The following is a 19,482-nucleotide window of genomic DNA, read 5'->3' on the forward strand; positions in this document are numbered from 1 at the left end:
TCTTGTCTTGTCTCAGGTCTGAAGGATGGCGCTAACCCTAACACAAAAGTTTAAAACATGCTATGGCATGCTTGTGCTCAATACAGAAGTTAATAACATGTTTTATCATGGCTGCTATAGGTTTACACAGTGCAGAGCATTAGTTTTGTATCGGAAGAGAAACATAAAACAAGAAGCGATTTAAGCCCATGCTGCTTCTAAAAGCCACCCCCAGATTTACTAGCACACAATTTATTTCCCACTATCGATGATAAATATTCTCTTTACTTTACTCATTTTGGCCTTTTCAGACGGATTCTTAATTCTGTTTATCCTTTCCTTTGCGCACACAATCTCACATTCACATCACCATGTACAAAATATCAGAGCATCTTTGATCTTTATATTCTCGATAAAACAAGCCCGGCTTTCACCCACCTCTAAAGCCTTGAACATATAGGCAAATCATAAGGATGGCACTGTATTGATTTTTTTTTTTACTGTTTACTGAGGCAAACTTTGCATCACACAAAAACATGCTTCAAGGAATTGTAACCCACAGCGACAGCTATGTCCCCCCCGTCACATGCTCCAATGAACATTATGATGGTATTGTTTTTCCTGTTTTATTCACCGCAGCTGCAGTTAGTAAAAGCAAAGGAAGATGGAGAGAGGTGGATTTTTTTTTTTTGTATTTTGTGTGGCAAACCTAGAATGCATATAACAAACCTTCACTGAATTCCTGTCTTCACAGTTTTTATTTAGAAGATGTATATCTGTGATGATGGTAATAATTAGACATGCCCACGGCTATCTCAATTTGTCTTTGAGTACATTTTTCTGCTCCTCAGATCATCCTCAGTTGCTGATTATACGTATAATGGGATTATGTCATCGTAAACCCAAAGAAGACATAAAATAAACACTGAAGCTGAAATGAATGAGATTAATGTCAATTCTCTGTCCACTTGTGACCCTTTTAAACTGAGAGAAACCTCCATCTGCTGGGGGTTGTGCTCAATTGCGGATGCAGCGTCATCTCATGCCATTTCCTCTCCACACCACTGACAGCGGCTGCACAGTGCAAGCGTCTCCACCGACCCCCACCACAATCCTTTCCCAGCTGCCCATCAACATTATCTCTGCAGCGGGCCAATTAGTCATCATCTGCCTTGTTTTGTTGGGCTCACACAGTCAGACGTCCTCTGATTCAATAAATGATTTAAATAATGGGCCTGTAATCATGGATGCTGATAATTCGGAGTCTTCTTTGATCCCTCAAATCAATTCATGTGCTGGCAATACACCACAACCTCCAACCATTTCATTACCAAAAAATAAAAAAAAATCCAAGATGTCACATCGTGAGTAAAGTGATCACATAATTAGTCGGGGAAATGTAATCATGCGAAAGAGTTTGGATATCCAAATTAAAATTTGAATGTTTGTTTGCACAACAACAAAACTTCTGATTCACAGCTGCTGAAAAAGTCACCGAGCTTCATGATGGGTTAAGCAGTGGTCAGATAGGACGCCGATGGCCGATCAGTGCTACTCATTGTGCTATGCCCTGGAAAGGTTAATTTAATTCTTCTTCATATGCAGTACTTGACTGTACTAAACTGTGTTGTACTTGTTGCCACATCGATTACTCTCTGAGGGCAAAATAACAAGTGGAGCAGCATCACTCAGTGGATGGAAAATACATTATTCTTATTATATTACACAACACCTTTCCTGGTTGACAAAATAAACACATAATCATGATGAAAGAAACAACATGAAATAATCTTGACTTTAAAAAAAGGTCAGTGTTGTGGTTTTTTAAATATCGCAATTGTAAAGGGATGGAAAAATATGCTAAAATGAAACAAAAATTAGTGTTCAACGTTCAACATCATTATCAGCTGTTAATTACTTGCTGCACCATATTCATCCCAATACTTAGCATGACACCATAAAAATAACCCTTCTCTCCATTTCACAAAGCCGCAACTATTGTTTCAGAATGACAAAGACCCACAGTAGGATTATTTTACGACCCATTTATTTGTTGTTTGATATGAAGGCGTATGAGTCACATTCATACATGAATGCTAACCTGAAGACTTATGATGTTAGCTAAAAGAAAAAAAGGTTATTTAAAGGTCATTCATTAAAAGAAAATCCATACCCTTAGCTACCATCAATCTCTAATATGGTCGTATCTGTTTTCTATGACTGTGCTCATGTGAGCGTGTCATTGGGCAAGTGTGTCACACTCACACACGGTCACACACTTTCACTCACACTTGTGCTGACTTTAACTCCGAAGCAGAGAGCCAAAGCTGTTAAAGTCTTAAAACTGATGGTCTCTAGATACTCTCATCTCCTGTTCGCTGTGTCAAGTCATTATAGTGCACCAAGTCATTAGCTGATGGTGTAGTCATCCATTACAGCTAGGAGGAAATATAGTAGAGGCAAAGCACAGATGATTTCAACTTCAAGAACTCCTCACGATGTGAAGGACAGTTTTTGTTTTCCTCCTACATCTTTGTTAATGTCAAACTTTCACTGAGTACTCCAAAATAAGATTTGTGAAACAGGAAATTGGATCTAGAGCTAGCATACTTTCATGCCAAATCTGCTAACTGGGTGGGCTTAAAGATTTGACATGCTGGCCCATCTTTCTTCCTTATATCATATTCCATATTATCTACTTTGACTGATCTGACAGTGACCGAATGACTGTGTTTTCTGTTGACTGAAAATTAGTTTACTGTACAAAAATAAAAACAACATGCCATGTACCTCAAAAGATATAAGCTCAAATACTCACACACATGTAGTTCAACCAGAGTATCATCTGTGCAACAGCTGTCACTTCTTTTGGCACAGATGATAAGAATGTGGTGCCCCTGGTGGCGGCTGCAGTATCTAAGGTTAAGTTGTGGGATGCCAGACAGGGTCAGAACAAAGTGCAGGGCTGTTAGGTAATTGTGTTTCCTCTGTATAATTATTGAAATCAAACTCCCACCACATTGTCAAGCCAGCCTTTACTCCACATGCAGTGGAATAATGTATTTTCTCATAAAGAGTCTCATTTAATTATCATCATCCTTCTTTCCAAAAAATTTTGACTTACCAGTAACCAGTACAGGATCTTATACTGACCTTAAACCAGCATCACTATTATAGAGGGGCACACTGTCACTTTGAACTCCATTTGGTGTGGAAGCTGGTCAATTCTCCATCAGTACAACATGAATCAAAGCTCTGGTCTAAATTCTCCACACTCACACACCACAACTCAAACTAAGTGACCAGTTCTAGAAATATCCAGAGGTCAGATGAATGTGTCTTGGCTTCAAACAGGAATTCCTTTTTTTTTAGTATCAGCTAAAATCCTGTGCATAAAAGACAATGGTTTAGAATACAGATAGAGTCGTAACAGTCAGAATGACTTACATTGTTGTTGTAGTAATGACCTATACCACTGGGTGGGGATTTTTTGTTTGATGAGATGCACTTACAATGGTCTAATCTTGCATTTTCCCTGTAATACTGTGAAGCTAATCCCTTCCATTAGCAAAATATTCTACAGCTAACCCTAATACCACAAAACACAACAACTAGCTACTCCAAGCCGAACAACAACACAAAGTGGAAAATATTTAAAGACACAGTAGCACAGTAAACGGAAACACAACACAAACCACCTGGGCTTTTGGCCACACTCAGTTTAGCACTATGGTTTTACAGGCACCCGATTCCATAGTAATGGAGATTATATTTATGTATCAGGGTCTTTTATTTAACATGTTGTCAATATTATTTGAGCTAGCTAATATACTGAGATGGTGTTCCCAGATTACAAATGTTTAAAAATGTTCAGAGTCAGTATGAAGAATGAAATACAGTCAACTGGATCACCTTCAAAATGTTTGCCGCTGTTGGTGATAACAGCATGCTGTAAATGTTTATTATGGGGTTAGTCCTGATCCATCAAAGGATATTTAATATTTGATATATATCTATTTTAGCTCTATAAACAAGTAACTGAGCCTATTGTAAAGGGACATAATTAAACCATTTTCTTTTTTTTTCAACTTCAAACACGTATCAGGTCCACATCAGTAAAACACAGATGTATTATATACAAGGTATATTCAGGACAATAACAGAAAAATACAATTATGATAAAAACAAGTCAATTTATTATTATTAATTTATCATTATAATCATATATTTTTGGTTTCTTATTCTAAGACGTAAAAAGCAAGACCTCTTCATATCAAAGTCATGACATCTGTCCATAAAAATGCAATGAACTTTGGTAGGAAACAAGAGCAGATGGTAAGAAAGTTGGCTGCTATGAGGAATGTAAGGCACTGTCACAGCTCATTGTCTTTGAAAATTAATGGGAGAACGGCGACAGTGCTAGGACTGATCCCAGAGAAATGCAAAACAAGGAAGAGCGGACCTTAAAAAAAAAAGAAAAAGATATTATGTACGTTATAGCTTTATGCTAATATTATGTGGCAAGCAATTACATTTGTATTCAGAATGGATAGCATAACCGTAATTGACACTGACATAGAATGCCTGGCTACAGGACAGTTTGATCAAATGAGGAATGTCATACTCTAGTCTTGACTCATTACACTCTAGCCTTTATTGTTAGCAAGGCTAAACAATGAATATCAATAGACTGACAGTGAGTCATTACACAAAGTCATAATTGAAATCATAAGACATACATGATGAATATGTTTAAATTATACAATTATTACTTTAATTATATGAATTTCCTCCATGTTCTGTGGGGTATAGTTTTGATCACAAGAGAGAATATGGTTAATTTGAGGTATAATATTTCTTCCAGGGTCTTCTTCCGTTCTCCTATATGTGGACATGATTGTTAAACTGCATGCAAATGGTTCTTTGCTGTAGGGGTGGAACTTATGTAGGGCACCCTTTTGTTCACAGGATGAACGATTTTTCTATTTTTTTGCAACTTTGAAATAAGAAAAAATGCTTTCTCACAGCAACGTCAAAGGAGGCAGACATGATATGGCCCAATTCATTACAGTCAGCGAAGGAGAGAGGGAGGGAGGGGGAGGGAGAGAGAAAGAGAGAGAGAGAGAGCAAGAGAGATAGAAGGGGGGTGGGGGGCAGAGCGAGAGAGGGGAGTTTCATTAAAGCTCCTGGTTTAAGCCCAGCCCATTCTGAATATGTAAATTTCTCAGGCACAGAGAAAAACACAGCAAGAGAAAAGTGAGGAGGGAAGGGGAGAAAGAGAGAGACAGAGCAAGAGAGAGAGAGAGAGAGAGAGGGAGAGGAAGAGGAGGGGAACAGCACGAACAAGTGAGTGAGCGATCAAGGGAAAGAGAGCAAGAGAGTGAGGGAAAGAGAGCGAGCACTCTGAATTGTGAGTGGCTTACGACACTCAGTGAACAGAAGGTGCTTCTGCATGCGCTGTCAGTGTACTGGTCTGCTGCAAGGGATTGCGCGCTCCTTTGCTTCCCACATTTACCGCCCCTGCCTGCTTACCAGCACCAGCCTTCAGCAGCCTCTTCCAGCTGGCTGAGAAAACACCCGGAGAGCGAGGGAGTGAACGAAACCTGCAAACTGCCGGGGGGATGCGAGCCGCTTCTTAACCGAGATGAGCCACTGAGATGACAAGGAATACTGTTACACAAGAAAACAGTGAACAGGGTTCACCGCTTTAAATCCTCTTCTTTTTTTCCCTTACATCCGTCAATGAAAGCATGATTACCCGCTTGAATGGATTTAAACCTTACAAGTCAGTGATTGCTTCCAGAGATGGACGATAATATGTGTTGACAGATCTGCTGAAACTTAAGCAGGAAGGTGAGGAGAAAAGAGCAGGACAGATATTGAAAGAGATTTTTCCTTGGTCTTTTTTTCCCTTCTCTTTCTCTGGTTGTGTCTTCTCCCCTCTGATCATTGCAGCAGAGGACTGCGGAGGAGCAAAAGAGACAGAGCTCATGCATACAGACAGGGGAACTTGCACTTCCTACCATCTCGCTGAAAGCTACTTGAATTCCTTCTCTTTCTGGCTCTTTCACTTGAGGAGAACTGAGACATTGTAAGCCTGCCAAGGATCTGGTGTCCACTGAAAAGAGAAAAGGGAGGGGGGGAGAATTTGTACCACAGTGGGGTCTTTTTTAGATTCGCACATAATTAGTGTTGGGGCACAAAGCGAGACGCTGAATGGAGATTGTCAGCTTTTGCATAGGGGTGAGTAGGAATCTTTTCAAATAAGATCTATAAGTGAGGACAGTTTTATTTATTTATTTTTTTCACCCCCTCTACTCTCCACCCACTGCTTGATATCTGACATAAGCACAGAGACTTGCCCTCTATCCTTTGCACTTTCGAGAAGAATTCTCTTGGTTGGCTCGATTAAAGAAATATACTATCACTGCCTACGGATCAGAGACAGAAACGTAACGAAGCCAATTATTAAATTAATTAAATATGATGTGATAAATATGATGTGAAGGTGCAAAAAACAATATCCAGAGTGGTTCAATGGACATTTTCTCAGACACATCCCTGGATATTTATGCTAATGGATTTCCTTCTAATTGGACTGTACTTAAAGTGGCCACTGAAGAAGCCCCCTGGGTTGATACTGTGTTCACTGGGCATTTTTCTAAGAACGGTTCCCTTGGTGGAGGGGGTTTGTCCAAGGCTCTGCCGCTGCGACAGCAAGCTGCTGTACTGCGAGGGGCTCAACCTCACAGACATTCCCCGCAATCTGAGCAGTGCCATGGGCCTGTCCATGAGAGAGAACAACTTGACCGAGCTGCGTGAAGGCCAACTAGCTGGTTTGGCACAGCTCACCTGGCTCTACTTAGATCACAACAACATTGACATTGTAGAGGAGGGTGCGTTCGACAAGCTAAGACGAGTCAAGGAGTTAGACCTGAGCAGCAACCGGATTGAGATTCTGCCAAATGGTACCTTTAGGCCCCTCCCAAACCTGCGCATCCTGGACCTCTCATACAACAGGCTGCAGGCGCTAGAGCCCGACCTGTTCCACGGCCTTAGAAAGCTCACCAATTTGCATTTGCGCTACAATGCTCTCAAATTTGTGCCAGTGCGGATTTTTCAAGACTGCCGGAGCATGCAGTTTCTGGACTTGGGATACAATCAACTGCAGAGCCTGGCTCGAAACTCCTTCGCTGGCCTCTTCAAGTTGGCTGAGTTGCATCTTGAGCACAATGAGCTGGTTAAAGTCAACCTAGCCCACTTCCCTCGCCTCATCTCTTTACGCACTCTGTACATGCACAACAATCGTGCCACAATTGTTGTCAACACCCTGGACTGGATATGGCATTTTTTAGAGAAGATTGACCTGTCAGCTAATGAGATCGAGTACATTGAGCCACATGTTTTCGAGAGCGCACCCAAACTCAAGGTGCTAATGCTAGACTCCAATCGTTTGACCTCTGTGGACCAGCGCATCCTGGATTCATGGTCATCTCTGGACAGCATTACCCTGGCAGGGAATGACTGGGAGTGCAGTCGCAACGTGTGTGCCTTGGCCTCTTGGCTGAGTGCCTTCCGAGGCCAGCGTGACAATTCCCTGCTGTGTTCAAGCCCTGACACCGCACAGGGCGAGGATGTGTTGGATGCTGTCTATGCTTTTCAGCTATGTGAGGATCCCCCGATGGATGTAACTACAGCAGGCCTGTACGCCTCTACGAGGGATCTGGCCCAGGGTGGCTCTGTGTTCCTGGGCCCGTTTACTCCCAACCCTTATGAGGGTGAGGGTAGTGAGGTGGTGACCAGTTCTTTCACTGTCACAGTGGGCCATGATGACCTGGAGAGCACCATGCAGATTCACAAGGTGGTGACTGGCACCATGGCACTCATCTTCTCCTTTCTCATCATAGTGCTCATGCTGTATGTGGCATGGAAGTGCTTTCCAGCCGGAATAAGACAACTGAGGCAATGCTTCAGCAGTCAGCGCCGTAAGCAGAAGCAAAAGCAAAGCATGCAGCAGATGGCTACAATTTCTACTCCGGAGTACTATGTTGACTATAAGCCCAACCACATTGAGGGAGCTCTGGTAATCATCAATGAATATGGCTCTTGCACTTGTCAACAACAACCTTCTCGGGAATGTGAGGTGTGACCCTGCTTTGTGAGTACGTCTTTACCTGTGATTGTCTGGATATACAGTAAATCCCTTTTTTTGGATACACTGGGGAGGGGAATATTGCAGGACAGAAGGAATAAAGGGATCTTTTGGACACTTTTTACACAGCATCTCACTGTGACGTGGAAGGAGTGTGCTTTATGTGGCTGACTATTTCAAGGTGGATTTACTGCTACTGTTATCTATTGCTGATCTGAGGCCACGGGGCATAATGGGCACCTGACTCTTGGACCTGTTGAGGTTCTCCAGAAACACAGAGAGGAATACATCATGGGCACTGAGGATTTTTTTTCTCATGGATGGATAATTGAGCTTTAATGTGTCTTTCTACTTCAGGACATTTAATTATTGTTTAAAAACAAACTGTGGACACATAAAAGACAAATAAAGAAAAAAAAGAAACCATTTGTATCATGGTAAACACAATATTTGACAAGCATTTAAAATATAAAAAAAAAAATCATGTTTAAGTTGGATTAAAAATGTAAAAAATAAAAGTCTGTGTAAAATATGTTAAAAGAAGAAGTGCAAGTGTGGACAAAAAATGATACAAGATAATCTATTTCTTTTGTAAACTACAAAAAATGTTTAAATAAATGAATTGCTATTCACAGTAAACTCATTTGTACGTGAGAAGCCTGTCAGAGGATGAATGACGATAGACGCAGTCCTTGCGCTTGTGGACTGGAGAGCAATTGTCTCTGCAGTGCAACGCACCAAAAAAATATAATAATAAAATGAAATACAAAAAAGAAAAAAAAGAAAGGGCCAGAGGGATATCTGCATCTCATCACAAATGTAAAATCCATGGTCTGAATTTTAGATCTCTTCTCTGTTTTAACTCTCATGTTTGTTGTTTTATCATTCACTGTGTTGGCTCGCTATCAGTGTAGTTTCTTTCCCCCTCCCCATTGCCTATGTGTGAAAACATTCAAATGATCTATTTCATTTTAATCGGTTAGCATTTTTTTCATATTATTATATCACTATTTGTGTACCATCCAAGTAAAGAAAGCAGAGTGTCAAAGATCTAAAGCTATGCCTCTCATTGCTTCTCCCTCTTTCACAGAGGAGTGATGCCTACTTTCACGGAACCAAGCACACTAAAGACAACAATCACCGACACCATGCTTACTTGAATCAAAATACAATTCAAATAGTGTCAGAATCATTGAAGAAATGATCCACCAGCTTCAAGAAAGATTTGCACATACAATATTCTTCACTGTGTTTTCATGTGATGTAAAATGTTTGTTGAATACAAGGCCATTTTGAGGTGTATATATACACACATATATATATATATCCTTCATCCTCTGGTGTTCATTGTGTAAATTAGTGCACTGACAGATGTTGTGTTTCCTGGGTCCTTTGACATGAACAGTATGTTGTGTGAGGGGATGGGGTTGTGGGGTGGATGGTGGGGGTTGTGGAAGGTGGTGTGAGGGAGATGGAGGATCACAACGACTGCAGAAAGAGGGAACAGACTGCTCTCTAGTGTGCATATTCTCATACTGTGGCTGCATTTCACCTATTGTACACCATATTCTGCCAATTTCCACAGCAGGGGCAACATCAATATAATGAATTTGCAGCAGCTTTTCTGAAGAAAAAAAAATCAATGGATCAATTTGCATCATTTTTTGTATTATTTTGCGATAACTTAAGATAATGTTTACAACTTGTAAGTCAGCAGGAATAAAAATGTTTCAAGAACTCACTGATGATCATTACATAATTAGTTCCAGTATGATTAAAAAGTCATCTTCAAAATTATCAGTAACATTGCAAGTACAGCTTGTGTTCTGGTTTTCTTTGAACAGTATGAAACAAAGGGTCAGAAAAAAACAGGTAAGATTGGTTGGTGCTCACAGGGTTAGATATGGTTTGGTGAGTTTCAAATTGGTGGGCCTTGTAGGGGGTGATACAGAGCCTGGGAGTAAGCTCCACCTACGTAGAAGTGCAGAGGATTTAAGGTCCCCGCAGGCAATAAAAAAATGTTTTGCTGGGTTTGAGGATTAATTTTATTGGAACTGGGCTAATTATCAGTGGTTCTGAAATGAAATAGTTTTAAGTAAAAACGGCAGTGATGAGTGAAACAGTCAAACATTGCAACAGTATTTTCTGTAAATATTGCAGGGATTGGACACAATTGCAAGCTCAAGCTTAAATTTGTGTTAATTCTTGTAATCACATGATCACCAAATCCTGGAGGAATTCATAAAATGAACCACCGGATATACATATCAAATTACCTCCTTTTCCTCCCACAGCTAATTTCTCTCAGGTAAAATCTCATCACCTACTAAATATCCATATTAATAAGAAGTGAATGCAGGGAATTCAGTGTTTGCACTTGAGTGCACCTAATTGAAGCCACTTTCTTATAATACCCCTCAAATAATGCAAGAGTTAGTAAACAAACATTCAGGTTTCTAGAGAAATACAAAGCATGAGTGTAATTTTAAAAATCATTAAAAAAATCCTTCAAAATGTAATCATTATTGAATTCATCACTTCTTCTCTCCATAACTGTAACATGTCTGTGTATCTGTATGTGAGTTTCTGCTCACAATAGTGTTCAGGGAGTTTGTCTTCACACGTATCCGTTTCAAACAGTGCTGAATTATTAACCCTAACCTCAGCCATCTGGACCCCCGTAGCAATCATTAACATCAAACCAGTGTCTGAGGAAGTAGGATGAAAGGCAAAGGTGCAATGTGAGCAATTTCCAAAGCTATATTTTGTTCAGATGAGCTACAATACCCACAATGTACCTTCTTTTTTGGGCGGAGGTATTAACACATTGATTAACTCATGTTAATTAAATTGATAGTCTGTGTGCACTTCATGTTGTAGTCAAGTTACAAGCTAAGCTTTGAGCTTTGAGCTTTGTGGTTATTTGTTAGCAGACATGTTTTAGGGAGTGATAATGGCTTGAAGTTGCCTTGTGGAATTTATGATCCATTTCTTATTTATGGTACCAAGGGCGTCCCACTTTAAGACTCAACATAGCTGTTAATCATAACCTGCCATATCATATGAATGCAAATGACTGCAGTATGTACGGCAGAGCATCACGATGGGGACAGAGATTTATGTTATTCCCTTCATCTTCATGCCCTGTCTAGATTATGCACCCTCTCCCAACAGCCCGTTAAACATGCAACTGGAGGGTAAATTTCAGGTTCACACAATTCACACAGATTCATTTGTATAAATATTGGATGATGCCTGGCAAAGAGGCCGTTGCTGGCACCACTATTGATTTCATTTCACTCTTTTCTTAAACAAGCAAGCAGGGCAAAAGGTGATGGAGAATGGCCTTGAATATTTTAAAAGCTTTGAGTCCAGAGGGCTGACGTTAAAACTACTTCGAGCTATCTCTGTCCCTCCGCACCTTTACCCTCTCAATCTCTTTCTCTCGGTGTCCAGAAGACAGGTAGACGTAACTATAGAGAAACATTGGAGCAAAACATCAATTCATCTGACTGACAATAGATCAAATCTCTGGTTGACCTAATCCTGGGGTGATAATTCCCTGAAGGGAGATATGTGCTCTCAGACAGCATCCATTATAAATGCTTTGATTGATGGTGCTTAGTAAAAATCAATACAGATGAGAGGTAACCAAAATGATCATACTGTAGTAATAACACATGTATTCAGCTCTCCCTTGCATTGCATGCAGGTGCAAACTCATCTGTATGGAAATCCATTACTAATTGGAGAATGATAAGCAGTCTATATGGTGAAGTGGTGACTGTGCTACACAAGTCAGATCACTGTTCAGTCGGAAAACAATGTGTGAGACTCTGAGTCACTTTAACTGCAGCTGGGCAAGGGAGCGTGACATTTGCTCTGTGCTTTACAGAGTCACAGCTGCTCGCCACTCAGAAAACATACAGTACATGGGTTGTATGTACAGTTTGTATACTATTAGGTCTGAAGCTATTGTCTTGCAGCATATGTGTACTAAACTGAGCATGCGGTGAATGTGTACTGTACACACGCAGTTACGTCTGTGCACATGTGAACAGGAAGCCATGTGATGTCTAGTGCTACAGTATACTGTTCTGGGTGCATTGCTATGATGAGAAGTCACAAAGGAAAGGTGGATGTGGAGGCAGAGTTACTGACACAAAACGTAAAGGTCACAATGATGAAATGAGAAAATGCAGTGGGGGGTATAGGGTGTAAAAAGTGGGACATTGTGCATGTGCTGAACACGAGACGTGGGTCACAGCTAAAGGTCAAACACTAACAACAGAGAGGCCCTAAAGACTTAAACTATACCTGCTAGCTGAAATCCCAACAGACACAATTTAGCCGTAGTACCAATCAACAAGCACAAAAAAATTGGTTTTGTGCAGCATAAAAACAACGGAGAAATACAGTATAGCCTATCAAGCGGGTTTAAGCATATTTATGCCAGTGTGACTGCCTTCAATGTACAGTGCTTTTCCTGTGCAGCGGTGTGTGTGTGTGTGTGTCAGAGACAAAACATCACTCTGCAGATCTTTAGGAAGTAGCTTGCATCCCAACCCACAGCAAGGGGAGGCCCTTAGAGACGCAAACAGATCCTTAAAAAATAAATTAACCTGGCTTCCTGTGAGGGGTATCGATCGGCCAACATTTTGCTTTCTCACTGGGACTGGGACAGTGCTGCATAATAAACGCTTAACACCCCCTCATAACTGGATGGAGAGCTAAATCATGGGTGGCAGCATGTACTGCAGTAGGCTGCAAGGAGCTGGTGATGACTAATGACAATGTGTGGGTGGCTTTTCACTGCTTCTTTCCACTGCTTCTTATTATAACAGGTGGGTGATCAGGATCAATATTCTAATCATCATCAACATTATATTTGAATCCAAAACCCCTGACAGACTATTTTCTCCCTCCTCGTCCATTCCTCTCTCAGCTGCCTTACAAAAAACTGCTGCTGTCACTGTTCTTAATGTGATATCACTGCACTGAATTCACTGATGGCCACTGACAAGATGCTGGTGTTTATAGATGAGCTGTGGATTAATTGAGAAGGGGCGACAAATGGAAATTGCACCCACACATAATTGGGAATAGAGAGGTCTCCCCTTCCGAAAAACACATATTGAGATGGCACATATTTTCCCCGTGAAGTCCTCCCCTTATGAAAGTGAAATAAACTATAACTTCAGTAAAACAGACACAGGTTCATAGGGCATTACAATTACACTCATTACCCATGCAGGCTAACTCTCCAGGCAACCTATAGCTCTCTACGCCCACAGCTTCATTTACATGTACCATACTCAAGCAACACTGAATTAATAATTATGGCTTAGGAGTTATTATTCTTACCTAGATATGGTACTGTAGGAAGAGCAGTATAGTGACTGCTAAAGAAGGTGAATCTGTTTAAAGAATGGGGGCAAGCTTGGCAGTTGAATATTCATTACACAGAGTCAGAGGGTGGAAGGGGGACAGGGAATTGGTGGCCATTATTGGTACTATCATTACTACAGCTATTCGTATATATCGGAGTGTATATTGTAGTTAACTTTCTTGCTCTGGCTAGGTTGGATTAGCCTATGCTAATGTTTTGTCTTGCATTTACATAAACCGTCGGGGTCAGCCAGTGAAATAATACAGAGTAACAGCTGGGCTTGCATCTGGGGCTCCATGTAACCTGTATAAGAGCAGATGTGGGTCAGCGCCTAATATTCAGAGCATTAACGGTGGCTGAACGACAAAGCTTTATTCAGGACTGGAAGAAGGATTTTCTATTCATCTATTATCATTATTCATACCTTTACAGATATACGCTGTTGGAATTATTTGGGACATACAACAAATCCACAATGATATATACTAAAATCCTCACACCTCAGATCTTATAGGTCATGAATGTTCTGGTTTTTTTTCCTAATCAAGTCCTTCTCCTCATATGTCAGTGGTCTTGTTAATGGTCATATTAAATAAGACGCCTAGAGACATGTGTCTAACACATGATCCAGCACCCACACAAGGAGAAAGAAATCAATAAAATGCAGGATTGAGCTTTCTGCAACTGGATGTGTGCATAGGAGACTGTTCTGTGCAAAGAACAATAAATCATTTCAATAATTTAACATGTTTTACTGTAAATGTAAATATCTGGGAGCATTCAGTATAAGGATGTGGTACTGTAGGGTAGGCGCTTGAAAAATGCAGAAAGCACCAGAAGCGTATATCATTGTGTCCAGACCAGATCAAACTAAAATTTAATTAAACTCCTACAAACCAGCTGTGAAATATTTTGTGCCACTTTGACTTTCCAAAGCTAGTAAAATATGTTAAAGAAGAATGTGTTTAATTTGATTCAAAGCACATTTTACTGTTGCCGTTCTAATGAAGAACAATATTCTTGTGTATGTGTGTTTCCTGCCGATCGATAACAATACAAAAGAAGAAATCCATTAATCTACTTCTTCCCCAGGTGGCTGAAACAGTAAGGTTATGAAGTTTGAAAATAACAAAAAATGGGTACAGCATATTCGATTTTTATGAATAACATTCTTTATCCTCACAGACAGTCTTTAAACTTAAATATCAGCCAAATTACTATTCCGGGGGCATCCTGGACTTTTCAGCAAGTATAAACTAAGCAGCAGTGAATGGACATTTAGATTCACAGTGTTACATGTGGGCACCAGCAGCTTTTCAAAGAAGTCAAACAAGCACGAAGAAAATGAATAAAAAATGCATTCTGGGAACTGATTTCAAAGCAAAGCCTTTCGTCTTAGATGATGACTGTGTAGTCCTTTGTTTAGTAGACAGATATCAGCTCAACTTCTTTACCATTCATGCTAAATCATCAGCACACTGCATCATGTTCCACTATTCATTGTCAGATCACCTCAAATAAAACTGAATCCCAAAATACACTTTGATCATGCTTTTTTTTGATCACACATTTGAAAGATATGACACAGAAACAGCCTCTCAGCTGTATGACCCTGCCAACCGGTCAAAGTGCAGTTTAAATCCAAGTATGTCCCGACTCATATAGTATACCGGTATGTAGTGAAGAACTACAGCCAGAACATTATGATGTCACAGAGAGGTCAGAATTAGCCTGTAAATTTGTGAGTGGCAGTCAAAAACTTGTTTGCGAAATCAGTGACCTTAATGAAATTCCCTCCAGGCATTTCTAATGTGTCACACTCGTGAAATCATAGTTACCTTTGACCTTTTACCGCCTAAAATCTAATCAGTTCATCCTTGAGTTCAAACAGACTTTTATACCAAATTTCAAGGAAACCCCTTGAGGCTTTCATTAAAATGGGACATACAGACGGGCATCCTTAACACTAATGCCTCTGGCCACTGCTGTTGCTGCCACAGAGGCATAATAAAAAGTTAACACAGGTTAAGGGAAGTAAAAATAGACAGCATTTATCATTTCCCATTTATCTGATCAGTGTCAGGATGAATAAATGCTATTCTACCCACTTTCTTTGCTCCCTCTCTCTTCCCTATCTGTAAGAGCAGATTGGCATCTCTCCAGTAGCCAATGAGATTGGCTGCATAAATGGAATTGCCCCATTCTCCAAGTGTCAACTGAGCAAAAGGGAACGCGTTCACTGTTTACAACACCATTGTGCTAAAATGCATCCCTGGTGCAGCAAATACCAATTTTGGTAAGCATTCTCACTGTGACAGTGAATGCATACAAGCTAATCCAGCCCAGAGGCTTCAAAATAAATACAACAGATGGACTTACCTGTCATATTAAATGCATCACAGGAGACCAATGGATACACAAAGAATGCAAAAAGAGAGAGGGAGGGGGAGAAAAGGGAGAGGGAGAAAAAAAACGTGTTAAAATGTACAATATGCATTTAAATTTCAGCCTAAAGACAGATTAGCTAAAAATACTGTTTTGTTAAATGTAAACAAAAAAAAACGTAATTCAAGATCACTGATTTTTTCTAGAAACTAGCAGATTATTTGAGAGTCCAAAAACTTGGAGTGAGATTAGATGGCCTATGACACAATACAGTGGTGTATTCGCACTGCAAAGACCAGAGAGACTGCAGTATCATAGTTAAACTGACAGTGCATTTAATGTCTAACTTGCGACAGCCATCATGGTTGACAGTGAAAAGAGGAAGAGCAGAAAGACGACCTTTTATTGGGAGACTGTGCTGACAAAGAGCTGTGACAGCCAACGGTGACACTGGCATCCCATTCTGCCAACCAAGCAGCACAACACTACAAGTCTATATAAGTTTATAACACCCCAGTGCTCCTGTGCAGTCTTACAGCGTATTGAACACAAACTTAAGAGGAAAAGTGACACTGGTTGACTGTTAGGATTGCTGCCTGTCATCTCACACGTCTGACTGTTGCATAAGTTTCTTTCAAATGTTTAGAGAAGTTAAATCTATAAGTAAACCGATACAACTTGGAGACTTAACAGCCTGCACAAATCAATTTGAATGTTGCTATATGTCTAATCCATGTTATCCACCGATGAGCTCTCCAGGGTGCCTATATGTTTCAACTATAACTTGTAATTTTCCTACAGCAATATTTTTGGAGGATCTGACTTCTTTCTCCACTGTTGTCATAGTAAGGATTCAACCTAAACACTCCACGGGGTACCACCAGCACTGCATGCTACTATTCCTAACACCAACAACAACTACTACTGTACCATAACTGGTAATAGTACACTAACACTGACAATAATAACAACTCAACAGTAATATAAAGCGAGAAATTTACACAAATTGTAAAAGCAATATGGTTGATGTGAGAGACACTGAATTTCCAATCCACATGTGTTCAGCTACTGACTATTTTGATGTTATTTTATTCAGAAGGGAAATAGTTTAGATTCATTGGGGGTGAGAGTGAACACGTTCAACCATTGGAGGTTAATCTGTTCTAAACATGTGATAGGACCTATAGGAGTGTGTGCTGAAATAGTGCTTCTTGGGAGGCAGAAGAACCTTGGTTGCCGTGGGTAAAATGGAATCCAATTTTGATGTACCTGACCATCATCACTATGATCAATAATAAACATGCAGTTTATTATTTCAGTTCATGGCTTGGTTACATTGGTTAAGATCGTGGGTTAAAAATAGTTTACTTCCTTATGATTGGACGATCCTTGTTGTCATAGTTACAGTAATAACAACATGATAAAGGTTGTGGAAAGATCATAGAAAAGAGAAACAAGCAGGAATTGAACAGCAGCCTCTTGCGTGAAAGGGCATGTGTTCTGTTGACCCATCGATCCAAGGTAGAGTCTATGTCATCAGATGTCTTCCCTGGCTCCTTTCATAATTACAACAACGCTGAATAAAGACTGAACTATGGGGTCATAATAAGTTGCTACACAGATGACTCCGTGGGCTCGTTTGTTTTACTGAACAGTCTCACAATATATCTGGAGGCGAGGTTAAATAAACATCTTTCCAATTTCCCACAGAAGGAGATAAATGAGCATTCATACCAGTGTCAGCACATATCAATCAACTCACTCATATCAGTCAACTTAATCGCAATGACTTTAGGTAAAGTATGACATTGAAAACAGACTCAACATCAGTATAAGTACAATATTCATGAAAAAACTGATATTGTCTCAAAATTCCAATATACTGCCCGCGTCAGGAAATCAGTTCCACAGAATACATAATTTTAAATATCAGCACAAACTAGTCCCTCCATTCTCCCATTGACAGATTAACCTTTCTTTTTCTTTTTCTTTTGTTTACTCACTATAAATCTATAATGATCGGTGCTCCTCCTAAGTAATTTCCATTCACATCTGATATATTGCACATAAGTTCAGATCTGTTTTGACGACGTTGCCAGTTAGTGAATGGTATTTGAAGACTGGGGAAGGTGGAATATACAGTAAATTTATAGTGAATGACAACATTGGATTTTGAGGCTGTGTTTCAGTCAATATGTCATTATGATCCCTCTTGGCTGCTTTGGATATTCTTAATGCACAAGCAGGGTATCCAGATTATGATGGAAAATTAATCCAATAACTTTTGAAAATGAACAAAATACATTTACAATCATTGAAGCTAATGTTTTGTGACAGCGATATTGCTTTTAGTTAATGCATTACAAATTCCAATTGGCTCCAGTTCTGCAGCAAGTATGTTAATGACAATCATCAAAGAAGAAAATAAATGTGATTCGAGAAGAAATGGGTGTTTGTTATTTGTCTTCACTCTTGCTCTTCTATTGTGCCAATTTTAACATGGTCATGAGCCCAAGTAACCAGTTGAACTGTGTGAGCGCAGCAAAAGGGATAAAAAATGCAAGTGACAAAAAATGGAAACAAACACCTATGATACATGTAGAGTTTATCAACCAATAGAAAATGCCTCTGAGAATGTTAAGTTCAGTGATGTGAACACTAGGTTACAATGATAAGCAACAAGAAAACCACAGAAAGACATAATTTGAAGTGAGTACTATGTGAAAACAATAATGACAAGTTTGGAGGTCTGTGGTTAGTCTGTAATGGCTGCCGCTGGAAAGCTAGCAGGAAATGAGAGAGTGATGCAACTGCTGAATGAAATATAAACAGTGATGTTGTGTTTGAAAGAAAAGATAACAGAAAAAATAAAAAGACTAATATAAACTTGCTTTACCATTCTTGTAGTAGGTAAGTATGAGTACAGTTAGTGTATCATTTGGAAATATTTTACACCACTAAGGTTTTCATTTGTTTCCAACTCAAGAAAACAATAACCATTTAATATTGACAACTTTTGCTCCAGCAGCAGTTGACCATGTGGAATCAATCCAAGGAGGGTACTTGCTGCATTATATCCAATACATTATGATCAAACCAATGCTTGTTGTTGTGTTTTAGACCTTATTTTCAACAGGATAGACTTTGCACTAGATTAGCCGGGTTACACTTTTAAACCTATCCTGACAAATAAAGGGGTTTAGGATGTCTTTAAACAGATCTGCCTCATGTGTTTGAACAATTCTGACCACCTTAATCCATTAAGTGTCAACTTCAGCGGCATTAATTCAATCATTCTCATAATCAAAATGGTTGCTCTGAGCCCCTGCTGCGGGGCTTAGTGATGGTGTGCTGAGAATGAAAAGGCACATTAAAATGGGTTGGAGCATGCAATCCCCCAAAAAGGCATTTGCTGCGCTCTGCATGCACCAAGGACATGCAACAGTAAGGTCAGGATCACACATCGGCAGAATACTGAACAAGGCAGCCTCCTGGGCTGGGATTCCTGGATCCAGCTCATCCTCCCCTGTCCAATGGTAGGACTTCAGATATCTCCAGATACACTGTCCCTACAAGC

At 39.9% G+C, this 19,482-nt stretch overlaps 2 protein-coding genes across 2 annotated transcripts in view; one reads left to right on the forward strand and one right to left on the reverse strand.

Moving 5' to 3' along the window:
- ctnna2 (catenin (cadherin-associated protein), alpha 2) overlaps window positions 1-19,482 on the reverse strand; it is a 327,581-nt gene that overhangs the window by 108,762 nt on the left and 199,337 nt on the right. The gene's annotated exons all lie outside the window — the stretch shown is intronic.
- lrrtm1 (leucine rich repeat transmembrane neuronal 1) lies at window positions 6,551-8,128 on the forward strand (the record flags this gene model as incomplete). The annotated part of the gene is made up of 1 exon (XM_083991984.1): window positions 6,551-8,128. One exon carries the CDS (start codon window positions 6,551-6,553, stop codon window positions 8,126-8,128), a length of 1,578 nt encoding a protein of 525 aa, XP_083848110.1.

The sequence above is a fragment of the Trachurus trachurus genome (genome assembly GCF_905171665.1).
Source record: "Trachurus trachurus genome assembly, chromosome: 1".
NCBI classification, from domain to species: domain Eukaryota; kingdom Metazoa; phylum Chordata; class Actinopteri; order Carangiformes; family Carangidae; genus Trachurus; species Trachurus trachurus.